Below are 24,469 nucleotides of genomic sequence, written 5' to 3'. Positions count from 1 at the left end.
ACTGCACTCCAGCTGGGGCAACAGAGCAAGACCCTGTCTCAAATCAAAAAAAAAAAAAAAAAAAAAGGCCCGGGCGTGGTGGCTCATGCCTGTAATCCCAGCACTTTGGGAGGCCAAGGTGGGTGGATCACGAGGTCAGGAGTTCGAAGCCAGCAGGCCAAGATGGTGAAACCCCGTCTCTACTAAAAATGCAAAAATTAGTCAGGCATGGTGGCAGGTGCCTGTAATCCCAGCTACTCAGGAGGCTGAGGCAGGAGAATTGCTTGAACCAGGGAGGCAGAACTTGCAGTGAGCTGAGAATGTGCCACTGCACTCTAGCCTGGGCAACAGAGCAAGACTCCATCTCAAAAAAATAAAAATTTTTTTAAAAATTTAAAAAAGAAAAGAAAAAAAAGAAAGAAATGCAGACACCTTTCCAGGCAGCGGTCTCATTCAGGAATGTGAATCAGAACCACCTGTGAAATTTAAAATAAAAGCCAAGACTCACAGCACCAGCTTCTGATTCTCATTGAGAAAACCCAATGAGAGCTAGCCATGCAAACGTTACAGATGTCCCCTACCTCTGCTCCTGGTGCCCACCATAGCGGGTGCTTTTGGAGCCAGGCCCCCTTTTCCAGGTCAGGATATCCACCTCCCCACTGCTGTGAGAACGAGTGGCCAACAGCTCACAGCTGCCTACTTTCTCCAAAGAGCTGCCCTGAGCAGAAAGGAGCCAGGACCACCGCTGTACTCTTTCCAGCCCTCCCCCTAGAACCAATGACTGATGGACAAGGCGTCAGAAAAGGACATCTCCTTGGTCTCAAGCTGGGACCAAACTCTGCAGAGCAATCCATGCCCCAGAGTGCCTGGTGGGATCAGGCTGTAGCGACCTCCCAAGTAAGACCCAGCCCTGAAGCTCCCCTGCCTTCTTCTGCTCCTTGACACCCTCTGTCCCAAGGGCACCTGAATCCCTGTCTCAGACTCTCCTTCCACTGTACCCAACTTCAGATACCACCCAAACAAGTAATGCTATAAAGCGTACAAGTGGTAAAATGTAGAAATTACACAGGTGTGCTTTTCTATTAACCACGCCCTCACAAACAGCATCTGGCTTACAAAAACAAACACTTGGCCGGGCGCAGTGGCTCCAGCCTGTAATCCCAGCACTTTGGGAGGCCGAGACGGGCGGATCACGAGGTCAGGAGATCGAGACCATCCTGGCTAACACGGTGAAACCCCGTCTCTACTAAAAAATACAAAAAACTAGCCGGGCGAGGTGGCGGGTGCCTGTAGTCCCAGCTACTCAGGAGGCTGAGGCAGGAGAATGGCATAAACCCGGGAGGCAGAGCTTGCAGTGAGCTGAGATCCGGCCACTGCACTCCAGCCCAGGCGACAAAGCGAGACGCCGTCTCAAAAAAAAAAAAAAAAAAAAAAAAAAAAAAAACACTTAAAGTTATAAGAACAAAAGGGAAACGTACTTCACCAAACCCAAATTCAAAGCCTTCCAAATAAACTAATTATGCTAAGTGCTAAATGACATGGCAGCAAATTACTCATATAAGGAATCGTTTTCAAGTTTGCTAAACTACTTTAATTCTTTCGATCTAAAGCCTTAACAAAGATAAGCAGCACTAGCTGTTTCTACCCTTTGATTATGATAAACCTCATGTCAATTTCATTAATAAAATGCTAACCTGGCCGGGCGCGGTGGCTCAAGCCTGTAATCCCAGCACTTTGGGAGGCCGAGACGGGCAGATCACAAGGTCAGGAGATCCAGACCATCCTGGCTAACATGGTGAAACCCCGTCTCTACTAAAAAATACAAAAAAAAAACGAGCCAGGCAAGGTGGCGGGCGCCTGTAGTCCCAGCTACTCGGGAGGCTGAGGCAGGAGAATGGCGTGGACCCGGGAGGCGGAGCTTGCAGTGAGCCGAGATCCGGCCACTGCACTCCAGCCTGGGCGACAGAGCGAGACTCCGTCTCAGAAAAAAAAAAAAAAAAAAAAAAAAAAAAAATGCTAACCATATTAAACAATCCTTCTGTGGAATCTGTCCCACCACAAGTTTGAGTTGCTGTTTCTTCAGTGTCTTCAATATCCTGCCGGGATGCATTCACCTATAACAAAGTGGAAAAAAAAAAAATTAAAGGATTTTAAAAATACAACTACGTTGCTTTGGGATGGAAATTCATCTGATATAAACAAGTTCAAGGTGTCCAGATTAGTGCCTTATATTGCACTCCAACACAATACACAATTATGGGGCAAGCCTGTAAATTGACCCAGGTCATGAAGGAATTTAAATATAATAAACCAAGCCCCTTTTACCACATACTTATATAAAATCGACAAGAACTATCACATGATGCTCTATGCCAGGTAGCCTCAACAAATTCAGCATTTATTCTAGCTCTGATATGGTCTGGCTCTGTGTCCTCACCCAAATTTCATCTTTTTTTTTTTTTTTTTTTTTGAGGCAGAGTTTCACTCTTGTTGCTCAGGCTGGAGTGCAATAGCAAGATCTCAGCTCACCGCATCCTCCGCCTCCCAGGTCCAAGCGATTCTCCTGCCTCAGCCTCCCAAGTAGCTGGGATTATAGGCATGCGCCACTGTGCCCAGCTAATTTTGTATTTTTAGTAGAGACGGGGTTTCTCCATGTTAGTCAGGCTGGTCTCGAACTCCTGACCTCAGGTGATCCACACGCCTAAGCTCCCCAAAGTGCTGGGATTACAGGCGTGAGCCACTGCACCCGGCCCCAAATCTCATCTTGAATTGTACTCCTATAATCCCAACACGTTGTGAGAGGGACCAGTGGGAGATAATTTGAATCATGGGGTCGGTTTCCTCCATACTGTTCTCCTGATAGTGAATAAGTCTCATGAGATCTGATGGTTTTATCAGGGGTTTCCACTTTTACATCTTCCTCATTTTCTCTTGCCGCCACCATGTAAGAAGTGCCTTTCACCTCCCGCCATGATTCTGAGGCCTCCCCAGCCATATGGAACTGTAAGTCCAATTAAACCTCTTTTTTAGCCAGGTGTGGTGGCTCACGCCTGTAATCCCAGCACTTTGGGAGGCTGAGGTGGGTGGATCATGAGGTCAGGACATCAAGACCATCCTGGCTAACACAGTGAAATCCCGTCTCTACTAAAAATACAAAAAATCAGCCGGGCACGGTGGCATGCACCTGTAATCCCAGCTGCTCAGGAGGCTGAGGCAGGAGAATTGCTTGAACCCAAGAGGTGGAGGATGCAGTGAGCCGAGATCGCGCCACTGCACTCCAGCCTGGGCAACAGGGCAAGACACCGTCTCAAAAAAACAAACAAACAAACAAATAAAACACTTCTTTTTCTTCCCAGGCTCAGTTGTGTCTTTATCAGCAGCATGAAAATGGACTAATAACACCTCTATGTACAAGACACTCACAGACACATCGTGTAATAAACATATCATCAATCAACTGAGCAGAAAAATGATGAACTGCAAGCCAAATGTGAATTATTCAATATTTATTTTGGTATATCACCATTCAAATATCTTAACATACCACTCAAACCATGCCATTTTTTATTATCCATGCTTGACCTTCTTTGTAAACATTCTAAAATGCTCCTTAAGTATATACCAGAGAAACACTATAAAGAGTACACATACAGTTGGCCAGAGAGGTGCAACTCTAAGTGAACACTGCACCAATGGGCCCAAGCTCCAGCTCTTCTAAGACCTCGTTCCATTTTCCTGCTTCCGTATAGCATCAATGTTTTCCTCCACCAAAGCTCCTCTCCCCTCAGTCCACAAACCTGCTCACATCTCCCCACTCCTGAACCACGCCTCTTAGCCCTGCTCTGTCCCCTCCTTCTACCACAATCCTGCACCAAGGTCTCCAACAGCCCTACTTCTGCTTCCCCACCATCCACATCCCCTCCTGAAATGCAGTTTCTGCCTCTTCACTGACATGGTCCTCCAGAAAGCAACAAAGACTACCTTCTAACCACTAAATCCAAGGACTGTTGCTCTTTTCATCCTTCCAAAAAAATGACAGCAGTATCTGATGTTGCTGACCAAACTCCTCCTTCCAGCAGATCCTTCCTGAGCATCTGGACTCATGGTTTTCCTCATACTTCTGATCACCCTTCTCCTCCCGTCCTAAACTGTATCTTTCCAAAGGTTTATGCTCAGGTCCCCACCTGCAGCCACGACTGCCGGTGAGTATTCTCTAGTAGGCTGTCCACCAGCAACTGAACCTGGCCAAGACGGAACTCCTCTCCCAGCTGCCTCCTGCTGATATTTCTAACTGCCATGAATGCAACACCAAGATTCGACTCCACAAGGAGCAACCTCTGAAGGATTCCTTTCTCTTACTGTCTGCCTCCCCTCCTCCAAACCAGTCTCAAGGACCAGTTCACCTTTCCTCACAATGTCACCAGAATCCACCACTTCCTTTCATTCCCACTGCACCTTAGTGCGGGCTTCCTGAAACAAAGTTTTAGCTGCTTATAATTAGAATCTGCCCTTAAGAAAGGCCACACAGGAAAAATCACTTCCTTAGGAATCCCTTCCTGACCCCACTGCGATTCTATCAGTTTCTCTAACTCATAATGTATGTTTCATTCATAGCATTTTCCACAACCATACTTTTACATTTGGCTAACTATGTATTTAATGCCTTGTTCTCCAATCATGAGAAGGAACTGTCTACAACTCCCAGCACATACACAGATGGAGTTCAAGACACATTTAAAGAAAGGAAGCAAAGAACGGTGCAAGTGGTTTCTTTTTTTTTTTTTTTTTTGAGACGGAGTCTCACTCTGTCACCCAGGCTGGAGTGTAGTGGCACAGTCTTGGCTCACGGCAAGATCTGCCTCCCGAGTTCAACCAATTCTCCCACCTCAGTCTCCTGAGTAGCTGGGATTACAGGCACTCGCCATCATGCCTGGCTAATTTTTTTTTATTTTTATAGAGATGGGGTTTCACCATGTTGGCCAGGCTGGTCTCCAACTCCTAACCTCAGGTGATCTGCCTGCCTTGGCCTCCCAAAGTGCTGGGAATACAGGTGTGAACCACCACGCCTGGCCAAGTGGATTCTTTTATATCACTGACTATTGTTTCCACATACTGTGATTATAACAAATTCAAGTCAGTAAATGAAAATAAAAATAGATTGCTCAATACTTACATCCAACTTGAGTAGCTTTTCAATAATAAGCTCCAGAATTTCATGCCTCAAGGTTGGAAAATACACACTAATCCTTAGTAAGTTATGAACGTAACATTCCTAAAGCAGAAAACATAAGATAAAACATTTCAACAGAGAATAAATGTTTCACAATTATGTAAGCGAAACATCAATTACACAACCTTTAGTTTCAAATATTTAAACAGAAAAAAACAGACTATCCAGCAATACAAAAACTATACTGTTTCTACATACATATCATGTTCAGTATAATCATTTCAATTATCCTCAGTAAATGACATTTTTAATTTGCATAACTATAGATGTTTAAGTAGCTGTATTGATAAAACTCATAAATCATACAATCACCAACTTAAAGTATACAATTTAAGTTTTTAATATATTGATATATTGAGTTATGTGACCATCAACATAATCAATTTCAGAACATTTTCTTTTAGAGACAGGGTCTGGCTCTCTCTCAGGCTGGGGTGCAGTGGTGCAATCATAGCTCACTGTAACCCTGAATTCCCGGGATAAGCAAGCCTTCCTCCTCAGCCTCCCTAGTAGCTAGAACTACAGGTGTACACCACCACATCTGGTTAATTTTTCCTCTTAGAGAGACAGGTTCTCGCTATGTTGCCCAGGCTAGTCTTCACCTCCTGGATCTTCTCACTTCAGCCTCCCGAAGTGCTGTGATTACAGGCATAAGCCACTGTGCTCAGCCAGCAATTTTATAACATTTTAATCACTCTAAAAAGAAATCCCATATCCATTAGTAGTGCAACCCTAAAAAATGAAGACCTTGGCAACCACTAGTCTTTCTATGAATCTGCCTCTTTGAGACATTTCCTATAAATGGAGTCATATAATACATGTTTTTAGGGTTCAATCATGTTGTAACATGTAAACCATTCCTTTCATATAAATGGAATCATATAATACAGTCTTCTGGCATGTTTTTAGGGTCCAATCATGTTGTAACATATAAAACATTCCTTTTCATTGCTAATATTTCATTGTACTACGTTTTGTCATCTGTTCATCAGCTGACAGACATTTGAGTTGCTTCTACTTGAGGCTATTACGAATGATGCTGCTATGAACATTCATGTACAAGTTTTTCTGTGGACATATATTTTCATTTCTCTTGGGTATAAACCCAGAAATGGAACTGCTAAGTCACATGGTAATTCTATATTTAACCTTTAAGAAATGCCAGGCTATTTTCCAAAACAGCTGCACCATTTTACATTCCCACAGCAACATATGACAGTTCCAATGTTCCCATTTCTCCACAACCTTGTCAACACTTGTTACTGTCTTCTCATTCTGAATATAACCATCCTTGTGGGCATGAAGTGAAACTATTTCCCTGATGGCTAATGATGTTGAGCTTCTTTTCATGTGCTTTTTTGCAGAAATGCCTATTCGGATCCTTTACCCATTTCAATTGGGTTATTTGCCCTTTTATTATTCCATTATAAGAGTTCTTTACATACACAAGTCCATTACCAGACATAAAATTTAGAAATATTTTCTCCCATTATTTGGGATTCTTTTCATCTTCCTGAAGATGTACTAGGAAGCATAACAATTTTTAATTTTGAAGTACAATTGATGTATTTTTTCTTTGGTCGCTTGTGCTCAGGCATCAAATCTGGAAATTATTGCCTAATCCAACATGTACCCCTATTTTCTTCTCAGAATTTTACAGTTTTTACTCTTCATGTAGGGCTTTTATGGATTTTGAGTTCATTTTTGTACATGGATATCCATATGCTTCATTCTTTTGCATGTTCATATCCACTTCTGCCAGCAGCATCTGTTGAAAAGTCTATTCTCCCCTATTCAATTGTCTTGGACAAGTGGTTACTGTATGTTGGTCTTCTGTCCCGTAACCATGCTGAACTCATTTATTAGCTCTAAAATGTCTTGTGTGTGTGTGAACTCCTTAGGATGACATATAAAATCATCTTGCAAGAGTTTATGCCTTCCATTCCATCTGGATGCCTTTAATTCTTTTTCTTGCCTAACTGCCTTGGCTAGACAAGCAGCAAGAGCGGACATCCTTGTTTTGTTCTTATTCTTCGGAAAAAACTTTTAGTCTTTCACCATCGAATATGATGTTAGCTGTGGGTTTTTCAGATGCCCTTTATCAGGTTGAGAAAATTCCCTTCTGTTTTTGTCATAAAAGGATATTGGTGTTCGTCACACACTTCGGCATCTACTGAGATGATTATGTGGTTTTTGTCCTTTGTTCTATTGCTACAAAATGTTTTATTAATTCATTTTCAAGTACTAAATCAATCTCAGTCGGTCACGGTGGTTCACATCTCTAATCCCAACACTTTGCAAGGTGGAGACAGGTGGATCACTTAAGGTCAGGAGTTCAAGACCAGCCTGGACAATGCGGCAAAACCCCGTCTCTACCAAAAATACAAAAATTAGTGGGGTGTGGTGTCCCATGCCTGTAGTCCCACCTACTCGGGAGGCTGAGGTGGGAGACTCACTAGAACCCTGGGGAGGCAGAAGTTGCAGCGAGCCGAGACGGTGCCACTGCACTCCAGCCTGGGTGACAGAGAGAGACTGTCCCCTCCCCGGAAAAAAAAAAAAGTCAATCTTGCATTCCTAGCATCAATCGCACATAATTATTTTTGTATGCTACTAGATTCGGTTTTATACTAAGGCAACCACCATTAATTATTAAAAACTGCACAGATGATCTGAACATTATACAAAAACTTAAGCAGAATGCTTCTACAGAAGGCTTTGCTTTCAGGTTAAAATAAGGCATATTTACAATTAGTAATACAAGAACTATTATCTTCTAGTAATTCTTGTATAAGCATCAAGCCACTACAGATATTCCTGAAATGAACTCACACCTTGACTTGCACATACTAATAACAGAAAAAGGCACTGGGAATCTCCAGTAGCCGCTTGAGAAGAAAGAAATCTGAGTCAAATTCTTAGACATCAGTTTAAAGTCTAGAAGACAAAGTAACCTTTAAAAGAAAAAGACCTAACATCGGCCGGGCACGGTGGTTCACTAATCCCAGCACTTTGGGAGGCCAAGGCGGGCAGATCACAAGGTCAGGAGTTCGAGACCAGTCTGGCCAATACGGTGAAACCCCATCTCTACTAAAAACACAAAAATTAGCTGGGTATGGTGGCGCACGCCTATAGTGCCAGCTACTCAGGAGGCTGAGGCAGGAGAATTGCTTGAACCCGAGAGGCGGAGGTTGCAGTGAGCCTAGATGATGCCATTGTACTCCAGCTTGGGTGACAGAGCAAGACTCTGTCTCAAAAAAAGAAAGAAACAAAAAGACCAAACATCATCTCAAATGAAACCATGCAAACAACTTTTCCATGATTTTCTCAATGAAAAGATTTCTTACCAGTGTTCTCTCTGATTTTCGAACAAATGGAAACTTTTCCACCAGTATCGGCATAAGAAACCACGGTGTCCTATTTTTAAAAAATTAAATCAATCCATGTTAACTTTACTTTCTAGAAAAGTAATACTACCATTCTAAAAGCAAATATGGATAGATATAGGAGGCAAACAAGAACCCCTACCTCAAAGAAATGGAACTTTTTTTTTTTTTTGAGACGGAGTTTCACTCTTGCTGCCCAGGCTGGAGTGCAGTGGTGCAATCTCAGCTCACTGCAACCTCCGCCTCCCGGGTTCAAGCGATTCTCCTGCCTCAGCCTCCCAAGCAGCTGGGATTATAGGCATGCACCACCACGCCCGGCTAATTTTGTATTTTCAGTAGAGACGGGGTTTCTCCGTGTTGGTCAGGGTGATCTCAAACTCCCAACCTCAGGTGATCCGCCCGCCTCAGCCTCCCAAAGTGCTGGGATTACAGGCGTGAGCCACCGCGCCCGGCCAGAACTGGAATTTACATTATATAGCTTCTGAGAAAATCTATAACGACTTAGAGAAAATAAGCTTCCGTTAACTCTGATATCGACAGCAAATTGAAGAGGGAGCTTTTTGCTGACATTTCCCACTACACATGTATATTATTTTTAAAAGAAGAAAAAATTACCAAGTTGGATTGTTTCAAGTTAACAAATAATCAACGGACAGAGGGAACTAGAAGTCCACCCTTCCAAAAGAAACCCACAGACCTGAAAAGCTTTTCTTAGAAGTGCAATTTTTAGGCCGGGCGCGGTGGCTCAAGCCTGTAATCCCAGCACTTTGGGAGGCCGAGACGGGCGGATCACAAGGTCAGGAGATCGAGACCATCCTGGCTAACCCGGTGAAACCCCGTCTCTACTAAAAAAATATAAAAAACTAGCCGGGCGAGGTGGTGGGCGCTTGTAGTCCCAGCTACTCGGGAGGCTGAGGCAGGAGAATGGCGTAAACCCGGGAGGCGGAGCTTGCAGTGAGCTGAGATCCGGCCACTGCACTCCAGCCTGGGCGACAGAGCCAGACTCCGTCTCAAAAAAAAAAAAAAAAAAAAAAAAAGAAGTGCAATTTTTATTCATATGGCATGACACAAACACACACAGGGGTTTCTCACTGAAAATGTTTGGATAGTGTATCTGTTGAAGATAAAAGCAAAATTCCAACCACCATACGACACTGGGGGAGAATCTGCATATAAACTTTGAAAAACAATCAAAGACAATACATAGAAAATGGAAATGCCACTTTTGGTAGAACGTAAAGTTTCCTCAAGTGGATACAAAAAAAAAAACATGCAATGTAAGATTCAAGCTTTAATGCTATTAAGAGTTTATAATTTGGCCGGGCGCGGTGGCTCAAGCCTGTAATCCCAGCACTTTGGGAGGCCGAGGCGGGCGGATCACGAGGTCAGGAGATCGAGACCATCCTGGCTAACACGGTGAAACCCCGTCTCTACTAAAAATACAAAAAACTAGCCGGGCGAGGTGGCGGGCGCCTGTAGTCCCTGCTACTCTGGAGGCTGAGGCAGGAGAATGGCCTAAACCCGGGAGGCGGAGCTTGCAGTGAGCTGAGATCCGGCCACTGCACTCCACTACAGCCCGGGCGACAGAGCAAGACTCCGTCCCAAAAAAAAAAAACAAAAAAAAAACAAAAAAAAAAAAAAAAAAAAAAAAGAGTTTATAATTTTTACTAATTGATTACAATTTTCTTGTGAACTGAACATTCAAATTAAGGAAAAGTATACTCACGATGGGACATATCTTGCTATTATTTGCAAGGCTCTGTGACGTGTCAAAATTTGCAGGAAGACCTGCAAGGAGAAAAGTTGAGAGTATGAGCATCAAAACGAAACCAAAGGGCGACGCACTTGAAGCTAAAAATACATGCTGGGCGGGCGCGGTGGCTCACGCCTGTCATCCCAGCACTTTGGGAGGCTGAGGCGGGTGGATCACCTGAGGTCAGGAGTTCAAGACCAGCCTGACCAACATGGTGAAACCCCATCTCTACTAAAAATACAAAAACTAGCCGGGCATGGTGGCACATGCCTGTAGTTTCATCTACTCAGGAGGCTGAAGCAGGAGAATCACTTGAACCCGGGAGGTAAAGGCTGCAGTGAGCTGAGATCATACCACTGTACTCCAGCCTGGGTGACAGAGCAAGACTCTGTCTCAAAAAAAAAAAAAGTGACATACTTGAAGCTAAAAACACATGCTAACCAAAACAGAATAATTAATCACAGAAATAATAATTTCAAGATTTTTTCTCCACAACCATCAATGAAAACTAAATGGACTAATTATATAAACAATGCATTCAAGACAACTGACTGCATATCAACGCTAAATATAACAAAAACATTTTATCAATGGTTGTCATTTGTTGCAGTCTACTTATTAGAATAGGTGCCAGGTGTTCTGTGCTTTTTTTTTTTTTTTTTTTAAAGAGATAGTGTCTTGCCATCTTGTCCAGACAGGGCTGGAACTCCTGGCTCAAGCAATCCACCCACCTAAGCCTCCCAGGTAGCTGTGACTAAAGAGACACACCACCCTGCCTCGTTCTACTTTAAGCCTTTTTTTTTTTTTTGAGACGGAGTCTCACTCTGTCGCCTAGGCTGGAGTGCAGTGGCCGGATCTCAGCTCACTGCAAGCTCCGCCTCCCGGGTTTATGCCATTCTCCTGCCTCAGCCTCCCAAGTAGCTGGGACTACAGGCGCCTGCCACCTCGCCCGGCTAGATTTTTGTATTTTTTAGTAGAGACGGGCTTTCACCATGTTAGCCAGGATGGTCTTGATCTCCTGACCTCGTGATCCGCCCGTCTCGGCCTCCCAAAGTGCTGGGATTACAGGCTTGAGCCACCGCGCCCGGCCACTTTAAGCCTTTTTTAAGAAAATCTTTGAAAAAAATGGTTTTTTGTAGAGACAAAGTCTCACTATGTTGCCCAGGCTGGTCTCAAACTCTTGGCCTCAAGTGATCCTCCCGTCTTGGCCACCCAAAGTGCTGGGATTATGAGTGTAAGCTACTGTGCCCAGGCTTTAAAGCTTTTCATACTTACTATCATCTTCATCCTCAGAATCTGAAACACCTACATCACCTTCCTTAACGATCACTCGGGCTTTTGAGGGAAAAAGAAAGTATGTTATTTTGTCATTGATCTAGACAATAAACAGCTATACAAAAAAGTTAGTGACGTAGAGAATTAACAGCTATATAGAAAAGTTATTTTTCCATAATCCAAAGTTATCCCAATGATTAATTAAAAGCACAGTCTGAAAAAAATGTAAAGCAGCTATAGTTTTTAAACGGCTAAACATTCCTAGATGAGTTCTAAGACTTCACCAGGAGTTCAATAAAGCAAATTACAATTCATAAAACTCACAGCAACAAATGAATCTAGACACCTCCACAGGGGTCATTACGGGGAACACATGTCTACCAGTCCTGGTGCCAATATCCATCTGGAATCTTCCATGGTAGCAATATCTCTCATATACAAGGGGAAGGTGGTATTTTAATAAAGAAGTATTAAAAAAACAAAAACAAAAGAAAATTCCAAGCAAGCAAAGAGTAATGACTTACGAGGCACAAAATGAGAAGCAATCATGCTGAGACACGGTCTGAGGAAAACAGTCTGTGCTGATACAAGATTACCAAGAAAAGCCAAATACTCTTCCACTACTGTTTGACTTCTATTCAACCAAGGCAATCTCTAGAGTTGGGAAAGATAAAAACAGCATGTTATTAATAAAATATGTACTATTATAAAGTTCTGAATTACATACTAGACAGTGAAATAAATGGTGAACTTACCAATATAATACTGATAAGCTGCTCAAAGTCTTTTGTCAAGTACATGATAGAAGAACGGAATTCCAGCAGCCAGTTGATGATCTGGTCATCCTTAAGTTAAACAAAGAAGAGTACCTTCAAAATCACAAATCCTCTAAGATAACAGAAATTTACAGCTATCTTTATCAATCATCTATCAAGAATAGGTTGGGGGGAAAAGGTCACAAACTTGGAAGGAAATCGAAACTGGGTATCAAAACAGAAAAATATGTCACAATAAACTTTCCTGTTTTAAAAAAGCAATCCAGTAACTCTAAAATGTAGGAAAAAGACTTAAATGCAATACTTCCGCCTGATCACTTTTGTTTGCCCTGAAAACACAAAATCACCTCAAATGTTGACACCTGGGACTTTTAAAAATTGCAGAATTCTAGCAGATTCAAATATTAGAGGATCACAAAGGAACAATAGCTGCCTCTATTTCCTCTACATTCAAGCTGACCAGAAAGCAAGCTGATAAAACTCAGTCTAGGCTCATCAATTGGGGTCATGAATAAACATAACTTTTCTAAACCAAACTGTTTAGAAACTGTTTTCTAAACTGTGGCTGAGTTTAAATATATTATGATGTGTTTGTTCTGTATAAATGATAATCCCATTCCTCCATGAAATATTTTTCAGGCAAATCAAATTACTATTCACAATAATTGTTAGTGACATGAGAAGAACGGCTAAATTTGAAAGGCAATGTATAAAATACAGTGTCAATTATGTAAAATATTACTGTATTAATTATATTCATGCATATATACATACATACAAACATTAAGAAAAAGCCCCTAATTTGTGGAAGGGTTAGACATATAAATAAAAGGAACACAAGGTCATACCTACAGGGATATTCATAGGGAGTTATCATTTAGTGAGAACACACCATATGCCAGGCACGGTGTCTGACACTCTACATACATATCTTCTTCTAATCCTAAAAACTCTGCAAGATGTTTAGTTATTCCCATTTTGCTGTTCAGGAAGCTGAGACTAAGAGAGATTAATAAGCAATCTGCCCAACCAAGAAGCCAGTAAAGAAGCAGGTCCAAACCTGTCTGTCTCAGTCAAGGTTATCCTCCATCCACTGTCCCACACGCCTCCCTGTATGTGGAGAAGGAGCTGTCACCTTTTCCCCACCGTAATTCAGCTACTGAGTGCTTAATATGCCATGTGACAAACTCCCACAGATCAACCATTTTCTGATGAAATCCCAAGTAGCCTGGCAGTAAAATAAAGTAAAACCATAACTCATGTGTACTATGGTAATTTCATAACATCCACAACTGTTAAGGATAACATTAATGGTAGCTCGCTAAGGCCAAAGGCACCTAGAAAGCAAGCTAAGTTAGTGTGCAAATAAAAAAATCTATCCCATCTCTTTTCCACTAAAAAGACTGCAACAAAACTATAAGGATAACATTTAAACTGTACCATTTTTAAAAGTAAATCAGGCCAGGCGTGGTGGCTCACGCCTGTAATCCCAACACTTTGAGAGGCCAAGGTGGGTGGACCACCTGAGGTTGAGAGTTCAAGACCAGCCTGACCAACGTGGAGAAATCTTGTCTCTACTAAAAATACAAAATCAGCCGGGTGTGGTAGTGCATTCCCGTAATCCCAGCTACTAGGGACGCTGAGGCAGGAAAATCGCTTGAACCCCAGAGGCGGAGATTGCAGTGAGCCAAGATCATGCCATTGCACTCCAGCCTGGGCAACAAGAGCAAAACTCCGTCTCGAAAAGGAAAAAAAAAAAAAAAAGTAAATCAGTCGCAGGCTTTGATGCGTTAGTACTGAACTATTATTATTTCTACTAGCAGCCAGGAACAGTGGCTCATGCCTGTAATCCCAGCACTTTTGAGAGGCCAAGGCAGGAGGAGACTGCTTGAGCCCAGGAATTTGAGACCAGCCTGGGCAACACAGGGAGACCCAGTCTCTAGAAAAATTAGCCTGGCATGGTAGTACATGCCTGTGATCCCAGGTGCTCGCGAGCCTGAGGTGGGAAGACTGCTTGAGCCTGGGAGGTTGAGGCTGCAGTGAGCCATGATCGGGCCCACTACACTCCAGCCTGGGTGACAGAGCACAACCCTGTCTCAAGATGAAAAAAGTTCTACTTGCAACACTCCACACAACTAGTGCAATTCTTGGTATGTTCAAATACCAAGAATGAGAACTGCTGATACAAAATACAGTGGAACACCAAGAAGATGTCTCTTTGTAACTGGGAAAGAAGGCAGGGCGGTCTTTAAGCAGTAACACAGTTGAGTCTTTTCTGGAAGTTCTACTTCTTACAGAAGGAAAAGTATGTTTTCAGAAAACTGAAAGGCGTTCAGTATGGCTGGCATGTATAGTGAGCAAGCTAACAGATAATAAATCTGGGGAACAAAGAAGCACCAAATAGATCATGGAGGGCCTTGTAAACCAGGTCTGTAATTAGAGAGATCTGGAAGTGTGGGAAACGGACTCAATGAAGGAGCAACCATGTGCTTAGAGAACCAGGGAAAGCTCCATTAAAGACACTTCAACTCAGTTTAAACGGTGAGCAGGAGCTTTTTAAACTACAGTAATAACAACAGTAAACACTAATATAGCACTTACTGTATGCCAAGCACTGCTCTAAGACTTTAACATACAGTAACTCATGTCATCCTTACTCCATGAAGTAGGTACTACTACCGATTCCCATTTTACAGATGAGGACACTGAACAGAAGCGCAGCAACTTGTCCCTGGTCACACAGCTGGCAAGAAGGGAGGCAATGTAACTATAGCCGGTGCTCAAATAGGTAGCAAATAAAGTACATACAGGGACCTCCTCCAGCCAGGGAAAAAAGGCACAGGCAAAGGCATAAAGATGCAAAGTGGCAAATTCCAGGAATAAAGTATCTAGCAAGACGAAACATAAAAAAGGTTGCAGGCCACACTGATCTTCATTTTCCATAGGCATGAAGTTTTTTAGTAGGGGAATGACATGCCTAGACACGTGCTTTCCAGAGATAATTTAGGCTACACTGTTGAGGATAAATGGTGGTTGTGGGGGCCACACAGGTATGAGATAGAGGAGGACTGGGAACATAGAGACCCGCTAAAGAGGTTACCGGAATCCATACAAGAGAGAACCAACAAAACAGGAAGGCTTGAAAGATTTTCTTTTCTCCCTAAGGGCTTGATCAGTGAACGGATTTGAGGGGTACTAAAGATCCCAAGGTTGCTAGCTCAATAATGAGGGAAGTAATAAACAGTTAAGCACATCAAGAAGTGTGCAGAAGTGGTAGGTGTGAGAGAAAGGTTAAGAGTTTATTTATTTATTTATTTATTTATTTATTTATTTATTTATTTGAGGTGGAGTCTTGCTCTGTCGCCCAGGCTGGAGTGCAGTGATGCGATCTCAGCTCACTGCAAGCTCTGCCTCCGGGGTTCACGCCATTCTCCTGCCTCAGTCTCCTGGGTAGCTGGGACTACAGGCGCCCGCCACCTCGCCCAGCTAATTTTTTTGTATTTTTAGTAGAGACAGCATTTCACTGTGTTAGCCAGGATGGTCTTGATCTCCTGACCTCGTGATCCTCCCGCCTCGGCCTCCCAAAGTGCTGGAATTATAGGCGCAAGCCACCACACCCGGCCAAGAGTTTATTTTAAGACGTGCTAAGTTTGGAGCACCTATGATGATTCTGGGTAAATGCATATAACAGACAGTTAAGAAACAAGTCTAGGCCGGGTGCAGTGGCTCATGCCTATAATCCCAGCACTGTGGGAGGCTGAGGTGGGTGGATCACTTGAGGTCAGGAGTTCAAGACCAGCCTGGCGAGCATGGTGAAATCCCAAATCTACTGAAAAAACAAAAAAATTAGCTGGGCGTGGCAGCATAGCTACTGAGGAGGCTGAGGAGGGAGGATGGCTTGAACCCAGGAGGCAGAGGTTGCAGTGAGCCAAGATCATCCCACTACACTACAGCCTAGGTTATAGAGCAAGACTCTGGTCTGCCCCTGCCCCCAAAAACGAAAATGAAACAAGTCTGGAGCCCACAAGAGCAATCTTGGCTACAGACACAAATATATTAGGACACAGGTAGATTTCAAAGCCATGAAGGGAGATGAAGAGATCACACAGAAGAATCTACAGAGTGAGGAAACAGTCGAGTTTTGAAGCCCAATCAACAACAAATTTAAGATCAAGAACCTATGGAGAGAGATTAGAGATTAAAGGATCACAAGACAGGAGGATCAGAAACACTGTTTTATTTATTTATTTATTTATTTTGAGGCGGAGCCTCACTCTGTCACCCAGGCTGCAGTGCAGTGGCGCGATCTCGGCTCACTGCAAGCTCTGCCTCCCAGGTTCACGTCATTCTGCTGTCAGCCTCCCAAGCAGCTGGGACTACAGGCGCCCATCACCACACCCGGCTAATTTTTTCCTATGTTTAGTAGAGATGGAGTTTCACTGTTAGCCAGGATGGTCTTGATCTCCTGACCTCACGATCCACCCGCCTCAGCCTCCCAAAGTGCTGGGATTACTGGCGTGAGCCACCGCGCCCAGCCCAGAAACACTGTTTTAAGAAGTGGGTGGCCAACAGTGTCGGCTGATTCAAGGCTTAAAAAAATAAGTACACTGAGGCTGGGCTCAGTGGCTCACACTTGTAATCTCAGCACTTTGGGAGGCCGAGGCGGGCAGGTCACCTGAGGTCAGGAGTTTGAGACTAGCCTGGCCAACATGGTGAAACCCTGTCTCTACTAATAATAAAAAAATCAACCAGGCATGGTGGCCGGTGCCTGTAATCCCAGCTATTTGGGAGGCTGAGGCAGGAGAACTGCCTGAACCCGGGAGGCAAAAGTTGCAGTGAGCCCAGATCGCACCACTGCACTCCAGCGTGGGCCACAAGAATTGAGACTTTGTCTCAAAAAGAGTCCACTGAAATCAACATCTAAAAACAATGGGTAACCTGTCAGGGTAATTACTGTGTCTGGAATTGGTGGGTTCTTGGTCTCACTGACTTCAAGAATGAAGCTGCAGACCAACACGGAAAGTGTTACAGCTCTTAAAGGCGGCGCATCTGGAGTTGTTCCTTCTGATGTTCGGAGTTTCTTCCTTCTGGTGGGTTCCTGATCTCCCTGGCTTCAGAAGTGAAGCTGCAGACCTTTGCGGTGAAGGCGGCGGGGACCCAAAGAGTGGGCAGCAGCAAGATTTATTGTAAAGAGTGAAAGAACAAACCACCCACAGTGTGGAAGCTGACCCCAGCGGGTTGCCACTGGCGCTCCGGCAGCCTGCCTTTATTCACTTATCTGACCCCACCCACATCCTGCTGATTGGTCCATTTTACAGACAGCTGATTCATCCGTTTCGACAGAGTGCTGACTGGTGCATTTACAATACTTTTAGCTAGACACACAGTGCTAGGCAGAAAAGTTCTCCAAGTCTTCACTAGATCAGGTAGACACAGAGTACTGATTGGTGTATTTACAAACCTTGAGCTAGATACAGGGTACTGATTGGTGTATTTACAATCCCTTAGCTAGACATAAAGGTTCTCCAAGTCCCCACTAGACTCAGGAGCCCAGCTGGCTTCACCTACTGAATCCTGTGCTAGGGCCGCGGGCAGAGCAGCCCTCCAGTCCACGCCACACCTGCACTCCTCAGCCCTTGGGCAGTCGATGGGACCGGGCGCCACGGAGCAGGGGGCGGTGCCGTCGGAGGCTTGGGCTGCGCAGGAGTCCACCCTGGGGGGAGGGGGGCTCCGGCATGGTGGGCTGTAGGTCTCCAGCCCTGCCACGCGGGGAGGCAGCTGAGGCCCTGTGAGAATTCGAGTGCAGCACCAGCGGGCCGGCACTGCTGGGGACCCGGCGCACCCTCTGCAGCTGCTAGCCCGGATGCTAATAAGCCTCTCACTCCAGCCGGCCGCTCCAAGTGCGGGGGCCAGCCAAGACGAGCCCACGCCCACCAGGAACTCGCGCTGGCCAGCGAGCTCTGCTTGCAGCCCCGGTTCCCTCCTGCGCCTCTCCCTCCACACCTCCCCAGAAGGAGCCGGCTCCGGCCTTGGTCAGCCCAGAGAAGGGCTCCCACAGTGCAGCGGCGGGCTGAAGCGGCCAGAGTGGGCGCCGAGGCCAAGGAGTGAGCGAGAGTGAGCGAGGGCTGCGAGGGCTGCCAGCACGCTGTCACCTCTCATTACTACAGTGATAAGAACAGTGGACTTAAATGTGAGTGAGAAATGATACAGCGAAGTCAGCTGGAACAAAACCGACAGATGACAATTACTGCCCTTATTTTGAATCAGAGACTGTTCTAAGTGCTTCCTGCATATTAGCTCATTGAATCCTTGTTAAATATTTCCATGTTGAAAGCCAGGCACAGTGGCATGCACCTATAGTCCCAGCTTCTTAGGAGGCTGAAGAGAAAGGATCATTTGAGGCCAGAAATTCAAGGCTGTGGTGTGCTATGATGACACCTGTGAATAGCCGGGGCAACACAGCAAGACCTCATCTCTTAAAAAACAAAACACTCCATATTTTTGAACTCTCTATTGTTTTCTTGGTTTTACACAGTGAAAAATAGAGGCAGAGAGGTTAAAACAATTTGCTCAAGATCACGCACTGGATAATAAAATTGGAATTTTATTCCAGGCAATCTAACTACTGTTGCCATGGTAATAAACCATTCTCTTCAAAATTGGGCAATAAAGGAAGAATGGTGAAACACAATGTATCAAGGTTTTACTACATGATAGGTGTATCTCGAACCTGGAAATGCTGAATCAGTGGTTGTTTTTTGGCTAAAACAGCTTTAAAGAGACAAGAGAGTTGCATGCAGCAGGGAGGAAAGACGTAGTAATCTAATAGAAAGGAAGCATTAGAACAGGGTTTCCCAGCCTCAACACTGTTGTCATTTGGGGCTGGATCACTCTGGGTTATGGGAGGTTGCCCTGTGCACTGTGAGATGTTTAGCAGTATCTCTGTCATTCACCCACTAGATGCCAGTAGCACCCCTTCCTCCCAATTGTGACAAACAAAAATATCTGCAGCCATTACCAAATGTCTCCTAGGGAGTAAAACTGTCCCTGGTTGAGAACCACCAGATTAAAGTAAGGGAGGACCATGGAGACAGCAAGTTCTGGAGGACAGACCGGGAGACAAAGAACAAACTATGTCTGTATAAAGTGGCAATAATTTTGCTAATGATCAAACACAAAATTAATTACCTTTACGTCTGGATCTAACAGCTGGTTCTTCAACAACTCAAAGTCACTTGTTTCACCCTTAACAAGAAGGGGAAAGAATTAAGTTATGCTTTTGTTTCCTGTTTAGTAGCAACAGCAAGACTTTTAACCATACCTTCACATCAGATGAAATTATAAAAGGAACACTAACTTTCACATGTCAATTGCGGATTATAAAATCATGACTACAAAAATTTAAACACTCATGTTAATGCAGCCAGAGGGCTTGAAAAAAGGAAAATGATACACTACATTTGGCTATACTTCTATATTGACATTTGAATATAACAATTGATACTCCTGCGAATTCTCAAAAAGCATGAGGGAAAAAAACAGCCAGCTATAATGATCTATTCAGGAGGATCTAAAAAAGTATTCACGCAAATATGGATACAAACGGATATTACATATAAACATACGGTTACTTAACATTTTCCCTCTACTCCTGAGATATAGTGGAGATGCTTCTGAACTACCACAAAAACAAAAATCTCTAGTCAGATGATGGTTTACTCTCCCAAAGTAATGCTTAGGTAAGTTCCTCAACAAATAAAATGCTGTAGGCCAGGCACAGTGGCTCACGCCTGTAATCCCAGCACTTTTGGAGGCCGAGGTGGGTGGATCACAAGGTCAGGAGTTCCAGACCAGCCTGGCCAACATGGCGAAACCCCATCTCTACTAAAAAAATTTAAAAAAATTAGCCAGGTGTGGCCGGGCGCGGTGGCTCAAGCCTGTAATCCCAGCACTTTGGGAGGCCGAGACGGGTGGATCACGAGGTCAGGAGATCGAGACCATCCTGGCTAACACCGTGAAACCCCGTCTCTACTAAAAAATACAAAAAACTAGCCAGGCGACGTGGCGGCGCCTGTAGTCCCAGCTACCCGGGAGGCTGAGACAGGAGAATGGCGTGAACCCGGGAGGCGGAGCTTACAGTGAGCTGAGATCCGGCCATAGGACTCCAGCCTGGGTGACAGAGCAAGACTCCGTCTCAAAAAAAAAAAAAAAAAAAAAAAAAAAAAAAAAAAAATTAGCCAGGTGTGGCGGTGCGTGTCTGTAATCCCAGCTATTCAGGAGACTGAGGCAGGAGAATTGCTTCAACCTGGGAGGTGAAGGATGCCATGAGCTGAGATCATGCCACTGCACTCCAGCCTGGGCAACAGAGTAAGATTCCAGCTCACAAAATTAAAAAAATAAAAATAAATATGTAAATAAAACTCTGTAATTGTTTTTAATTCTAGCACTTGCTAAAGCTAAAAGATGCTTTGTAAATAAAGCATGTGAAGAGGTGAAACCTCAGTAAAGACATTATTACTCTCTCATTATTACCTGTGAAACGGGCCAAGGTGCGGGAAAAAAAGGACACTATTACTCTAATTTTGCACTGACGGCATCATGCTTTTATTAAATATTTGATTTCAACTGGTATCTTAATTAAGCTTGCTATTTCTATCGGTCTTTAGTATAACAGCAATAGTTGTATTCTGACCTGACCAAAAGCAAACCTCATACATTATCTCCTCTTACCTTTTTATACTTCAGCAAGACTTCTGTCACAGTTCCACCAAACCCAACAGTTTTTCTTGGGGGAGAATTGAAAAAATCATTCTCTAATGCACGCATATTTCAAACCCTGTGGAACCAAAATTAACAAGCTATTAAGTTCATGAAAATATTAAAAATTGTAATAGCCAACATTTATTGAACCAACATCATTCAGTGGGACTATTGTTACAGCCTCTTTACTGGTCTCCCTGCTTCCACTCCTAACCAACAATCCCTCCTTTGCTCAGCAACTGAAAACTCTCTTCCCACTGCACTTACAGTAAAAATTCAAATCTCTCAGTGTGGTATTTAAGATCCTACATTAATCTGGCCCCTGCCTACCTCTCTCACCTCATCTCCAACACCTTGTTTTACTACAGCCATAATGTGTTTTCTGCTCTTCGACATGCCAAGCTGGTTCTCATTTCTCTTACTGTTCACTCTATTGGAAATACTCTTTTCCCAAATCTCTACGTGGCTGGTTTTTCTTTTTTTTTTGAGATGGAGTCTTGCTCTGCTGCCCAGGCTGGAGTGCAGTGGTGTGATCTCGACTTAACTGCAACCTCCATCTCCCGGGTTCAAACAATTCTCCTGCCTCAGCCTCCTGAGTAGCTGGGATTACAGGCACCCGCCACCACGCTCAGCTAATTTTTGTATTTTTAGTAGAGATGGGGTTTCCGCATGTTGGCCAGGCTGGTCTCGATCTCCTGACTTCAGGTGATCCGCCCACCTCGGCATCCCAAAGTGCTGTGATTACAGGCGTGAGCAATTACTCCCGGCCTAGATTTTTGTCTTCATTCAAGTGGAAGCTCAAATGTCAGATGTCTTCCCCACGAGAAATCTCAAGAACTCCTTCTCTCCCTTCTCCCTCCCCCATTACCCTGTTGTATAACTGAAATCATCGTAATTTATTGGCCTATGTACTGCCTTTCCCCCCTAGGCTGTAAGCTCTGTAGAAAGCAGGGACATTAGTGTCTTTGGATACACTACTGTCCCCAGTGTTTAACACAGTAAGCAGGAGCTCGATAAATATTATGAATCATATTATGCTAATTGTTTTACAAGGTCTGCTTCACTTACACAGAGTAAATTAATGAAAAAACATGCATCCTAATGACTCTGAAGGTTAAACGCCAAGTGTGCTATGGGGGTTAGGCATTTAAAAGTGGAGCAAAATAAAGACTGTTAAACAAATACGTGTGTCGAAACAAATTTCAAACAAAAAAAATGTAATATTCAATTTGCCATGAGTGACAACATGCGGCTGATAAACCAAATAGCCCAGGGAATACCTTCCAAATTTGGACGAAAAAGCGGGAAGGAAGAAGAGTCAAGGCGCAGAAGGCAGTACCGAGGCCTGGGAAATCACGAAGAAACACAGTCGGGAAAGGGGGCCTCCAGAACAGAGAATATACTCACTTTTCCGGGCCCCACCCATGTCTATTGATTTGCTTTAATGCGACCCCCAGAGCAAATGCCAGAGAAAAGGCAAGTAGGCAAGGCAAAAAAAAAACTTTATTTACAAGCCAATGTGAAGGAGGGAGCGAGGTTCACCGGTCTCCAGCGGTGCAGGCTGACGAAGTCGCTCCGGCGTTCTCCGACGAGATTCCTGGGTCCCGCGCACGAGGAGGGGCCAAGGAAGTTCGCTCCGCGCGCCCGCCGGGAGCGGCTTTTATGTCCTGGGCCCGGGAGTCGGAGGGCAGTGGGCGGGACATAGGCGGGTCGGGGGCGGGGCGGTAGGCGTGGCTAGGCGGGTTCCGTAGGAAGTCGGGTTGCGCCTGCGCAGTCGACCCGTGTCTTTCCCGGGTGCGGGGAAAGTTGACGGTGAAGAACCCGGAACTGTGCCATCTTGCCTCCGTTCGTCCAAACATCTATTACCCAGTTAGGAGGAATGAGCTCATTCCTGCCAACATGAGATGACCCTCGACCCCGTGCTCCTACCACACGCCATTAGCTTTGTCCCAGACCCTTTCAATCCGCTCCCCTAAGCGCAGTCCTGAGCTTTGGTCTCCGACGCGCAGAAGGAAGCGGCCTGAATCTTACCCAGTCCTCGACGCGCCCAGCGTCTTGACTGCAGAGGCCGAAGCAGCCGCATCTCCCGGCAACCGCGTGTGACGCAGCGGTGCCGCCATTGGGCCGAACTAACACGACCGCTGCGCCTCAGGCCGGATGCCCTGCTCCTTCCAGCCTCAGCCCTCTGTCCCGGAAGTTGCGCTTGCCGGCGCAACCTTCAGCCAATCAGGGACCCCGCGTGGGGACAGCTTGTGCTCTCCGCGAGCGAGAGCGCCGCCAAACCCCGCCCCTCATTCTACTTGGACCGCTTGTTCCACTCAGCGCGAATGCGAGAGTAAGGAGAGTTAGGAAGGTCCTGCTCCATCCAGGCCCAGGGATCCCAAAGAAAGGGTGGAAATACCCTGGATGTGCTAAGCTGTGGCCGGGTACACTCGAGTGTTAATTTTTTGGAGTCAAAGCCTCCCTCAGTTAAATCAAAGAAACTGAAGCACTGTGATTGACCCAGATCCTCACGGAGGAAAGGGGATTTGAATCCGGCTGACCCAGGAGCCTGGGCTCTGTACTCAACGCAACATTCTTACAGACCACCAAGATAACGTTATCCTCACGTAAACGAGCTCGACGAAGTGATCTACCCCAGAGCCTCAAGGCTGTGATGATGCTGGAATGAGAAACAGCAGGAGAGTTTCCAAGAGGTGTTACCACCTTGACTTTTTTTTTTTCTTTTGAGACCTAGTCTTGCCCTGTTGCCCAGGCTGGAGTGCAGTGGCGTGATCTGAGCTCACTGCAATCTCCGTCTCTGTTGCCCAGGTGGAGTGCAGTGGCGTGATCTCAGCTCACTGCAACCTCCGTCTCTGTTGTCCAGGTGGAGTGCAGTGGCGTGATCTCAGCTCACTGCAACCTCCGTCTCTGTTGCCCAGGTGGAGTGCAGTGGCGTGATCTCAGCTCACTGCAACCTCCGTCTCTGTTGTCCAGGTGGAGTGCAGTGGCGTGATCTCAGCTCACTGCAACCTCCGTCTCTGTTGCCCAGGTGGAGTGCAGTGGCGTGATCTCAGCTCACCGCAACCTCTGCCTCCTGGGTTAAAACAATTCTTGTGCCTCAGCCTCCCAAGTAGCTGGGATTACAGGCGCATGCCACCACACCCGGCTAATTTTTGTATTTTTAGTAGAGACGGGGTTGCACTATGTTGGCCAAACTGGTCTCGAACTCCTGACCTCAGGCCATCCACCCGCCTCGGCCTCCCAAAGTGCTGGGATTACAAGCGTGAGCCACCGTGCCTGGCCAAACTTAAATTTTTAAAAGAGGAACAGG

General features: G+C 45.0%; 1 protein-coding gene across 1 annotated transcript in view; it reads right to left on the bottom strand.

The window, feature by feature from the left end:
* The window catches only part of LOC115895235 (RNA polymerase I-specific transcription initiation factor RRN3-like), a 37,711-nt gene extending 14,435 nt beyond the window's left edge, over positions 1-23,276 (bottom strand). The window contains 11 exon segments of the mRNA XM_030925060.1: positions 2,001-2,093; positions 5,153-5,251; positions 8,554-8,623; positions 10,319-10,357; positions 10,359-10,380; positions 11,621-11,680; positions 12,145-12,274; positions 12,376-12,465; positions 19,585-19,641; positions 21,127-21,232; positions 23,188-23,276. Of these exon segments, the coding sequence (XP_030780920.1) occupies positions 2,001-2,093; positions 5,153-5,251; positions 8,554-8,623; positions 10,319-10,357; positions 10,359-10,380; positions 11,621-11,680; positions 12,145-12,274; positions 12,376-12,465; positions 19,585-19,641; positions 21,127-21,232; positions 23,188-23,276 (855 nt within the window).
* Positions 23,277-24,469: the final 1,193 nt, after the last annotated feature.

The sequence above is a fragment of the Rhinopithecus roxellana genome, chromosome 20 (genome assembly GCF_007565055.1).
Source record: "Rhinopithecus roxellana isolate Shanxi Qingling chromosome 20, ASM756505v1, whole genome shotgun sequence".
Lineage (NCBI taxonomy): Eukaryota > Metazoa > Chordata > Mammalia > Primates > Cercopithecidae > Rhinopithecus > Rhinopithecus roxellana.
Note: the sequence above shows the minus strand (reverse complement) of the source record. Positions and strands in the feature narration are given on the sequence as shown.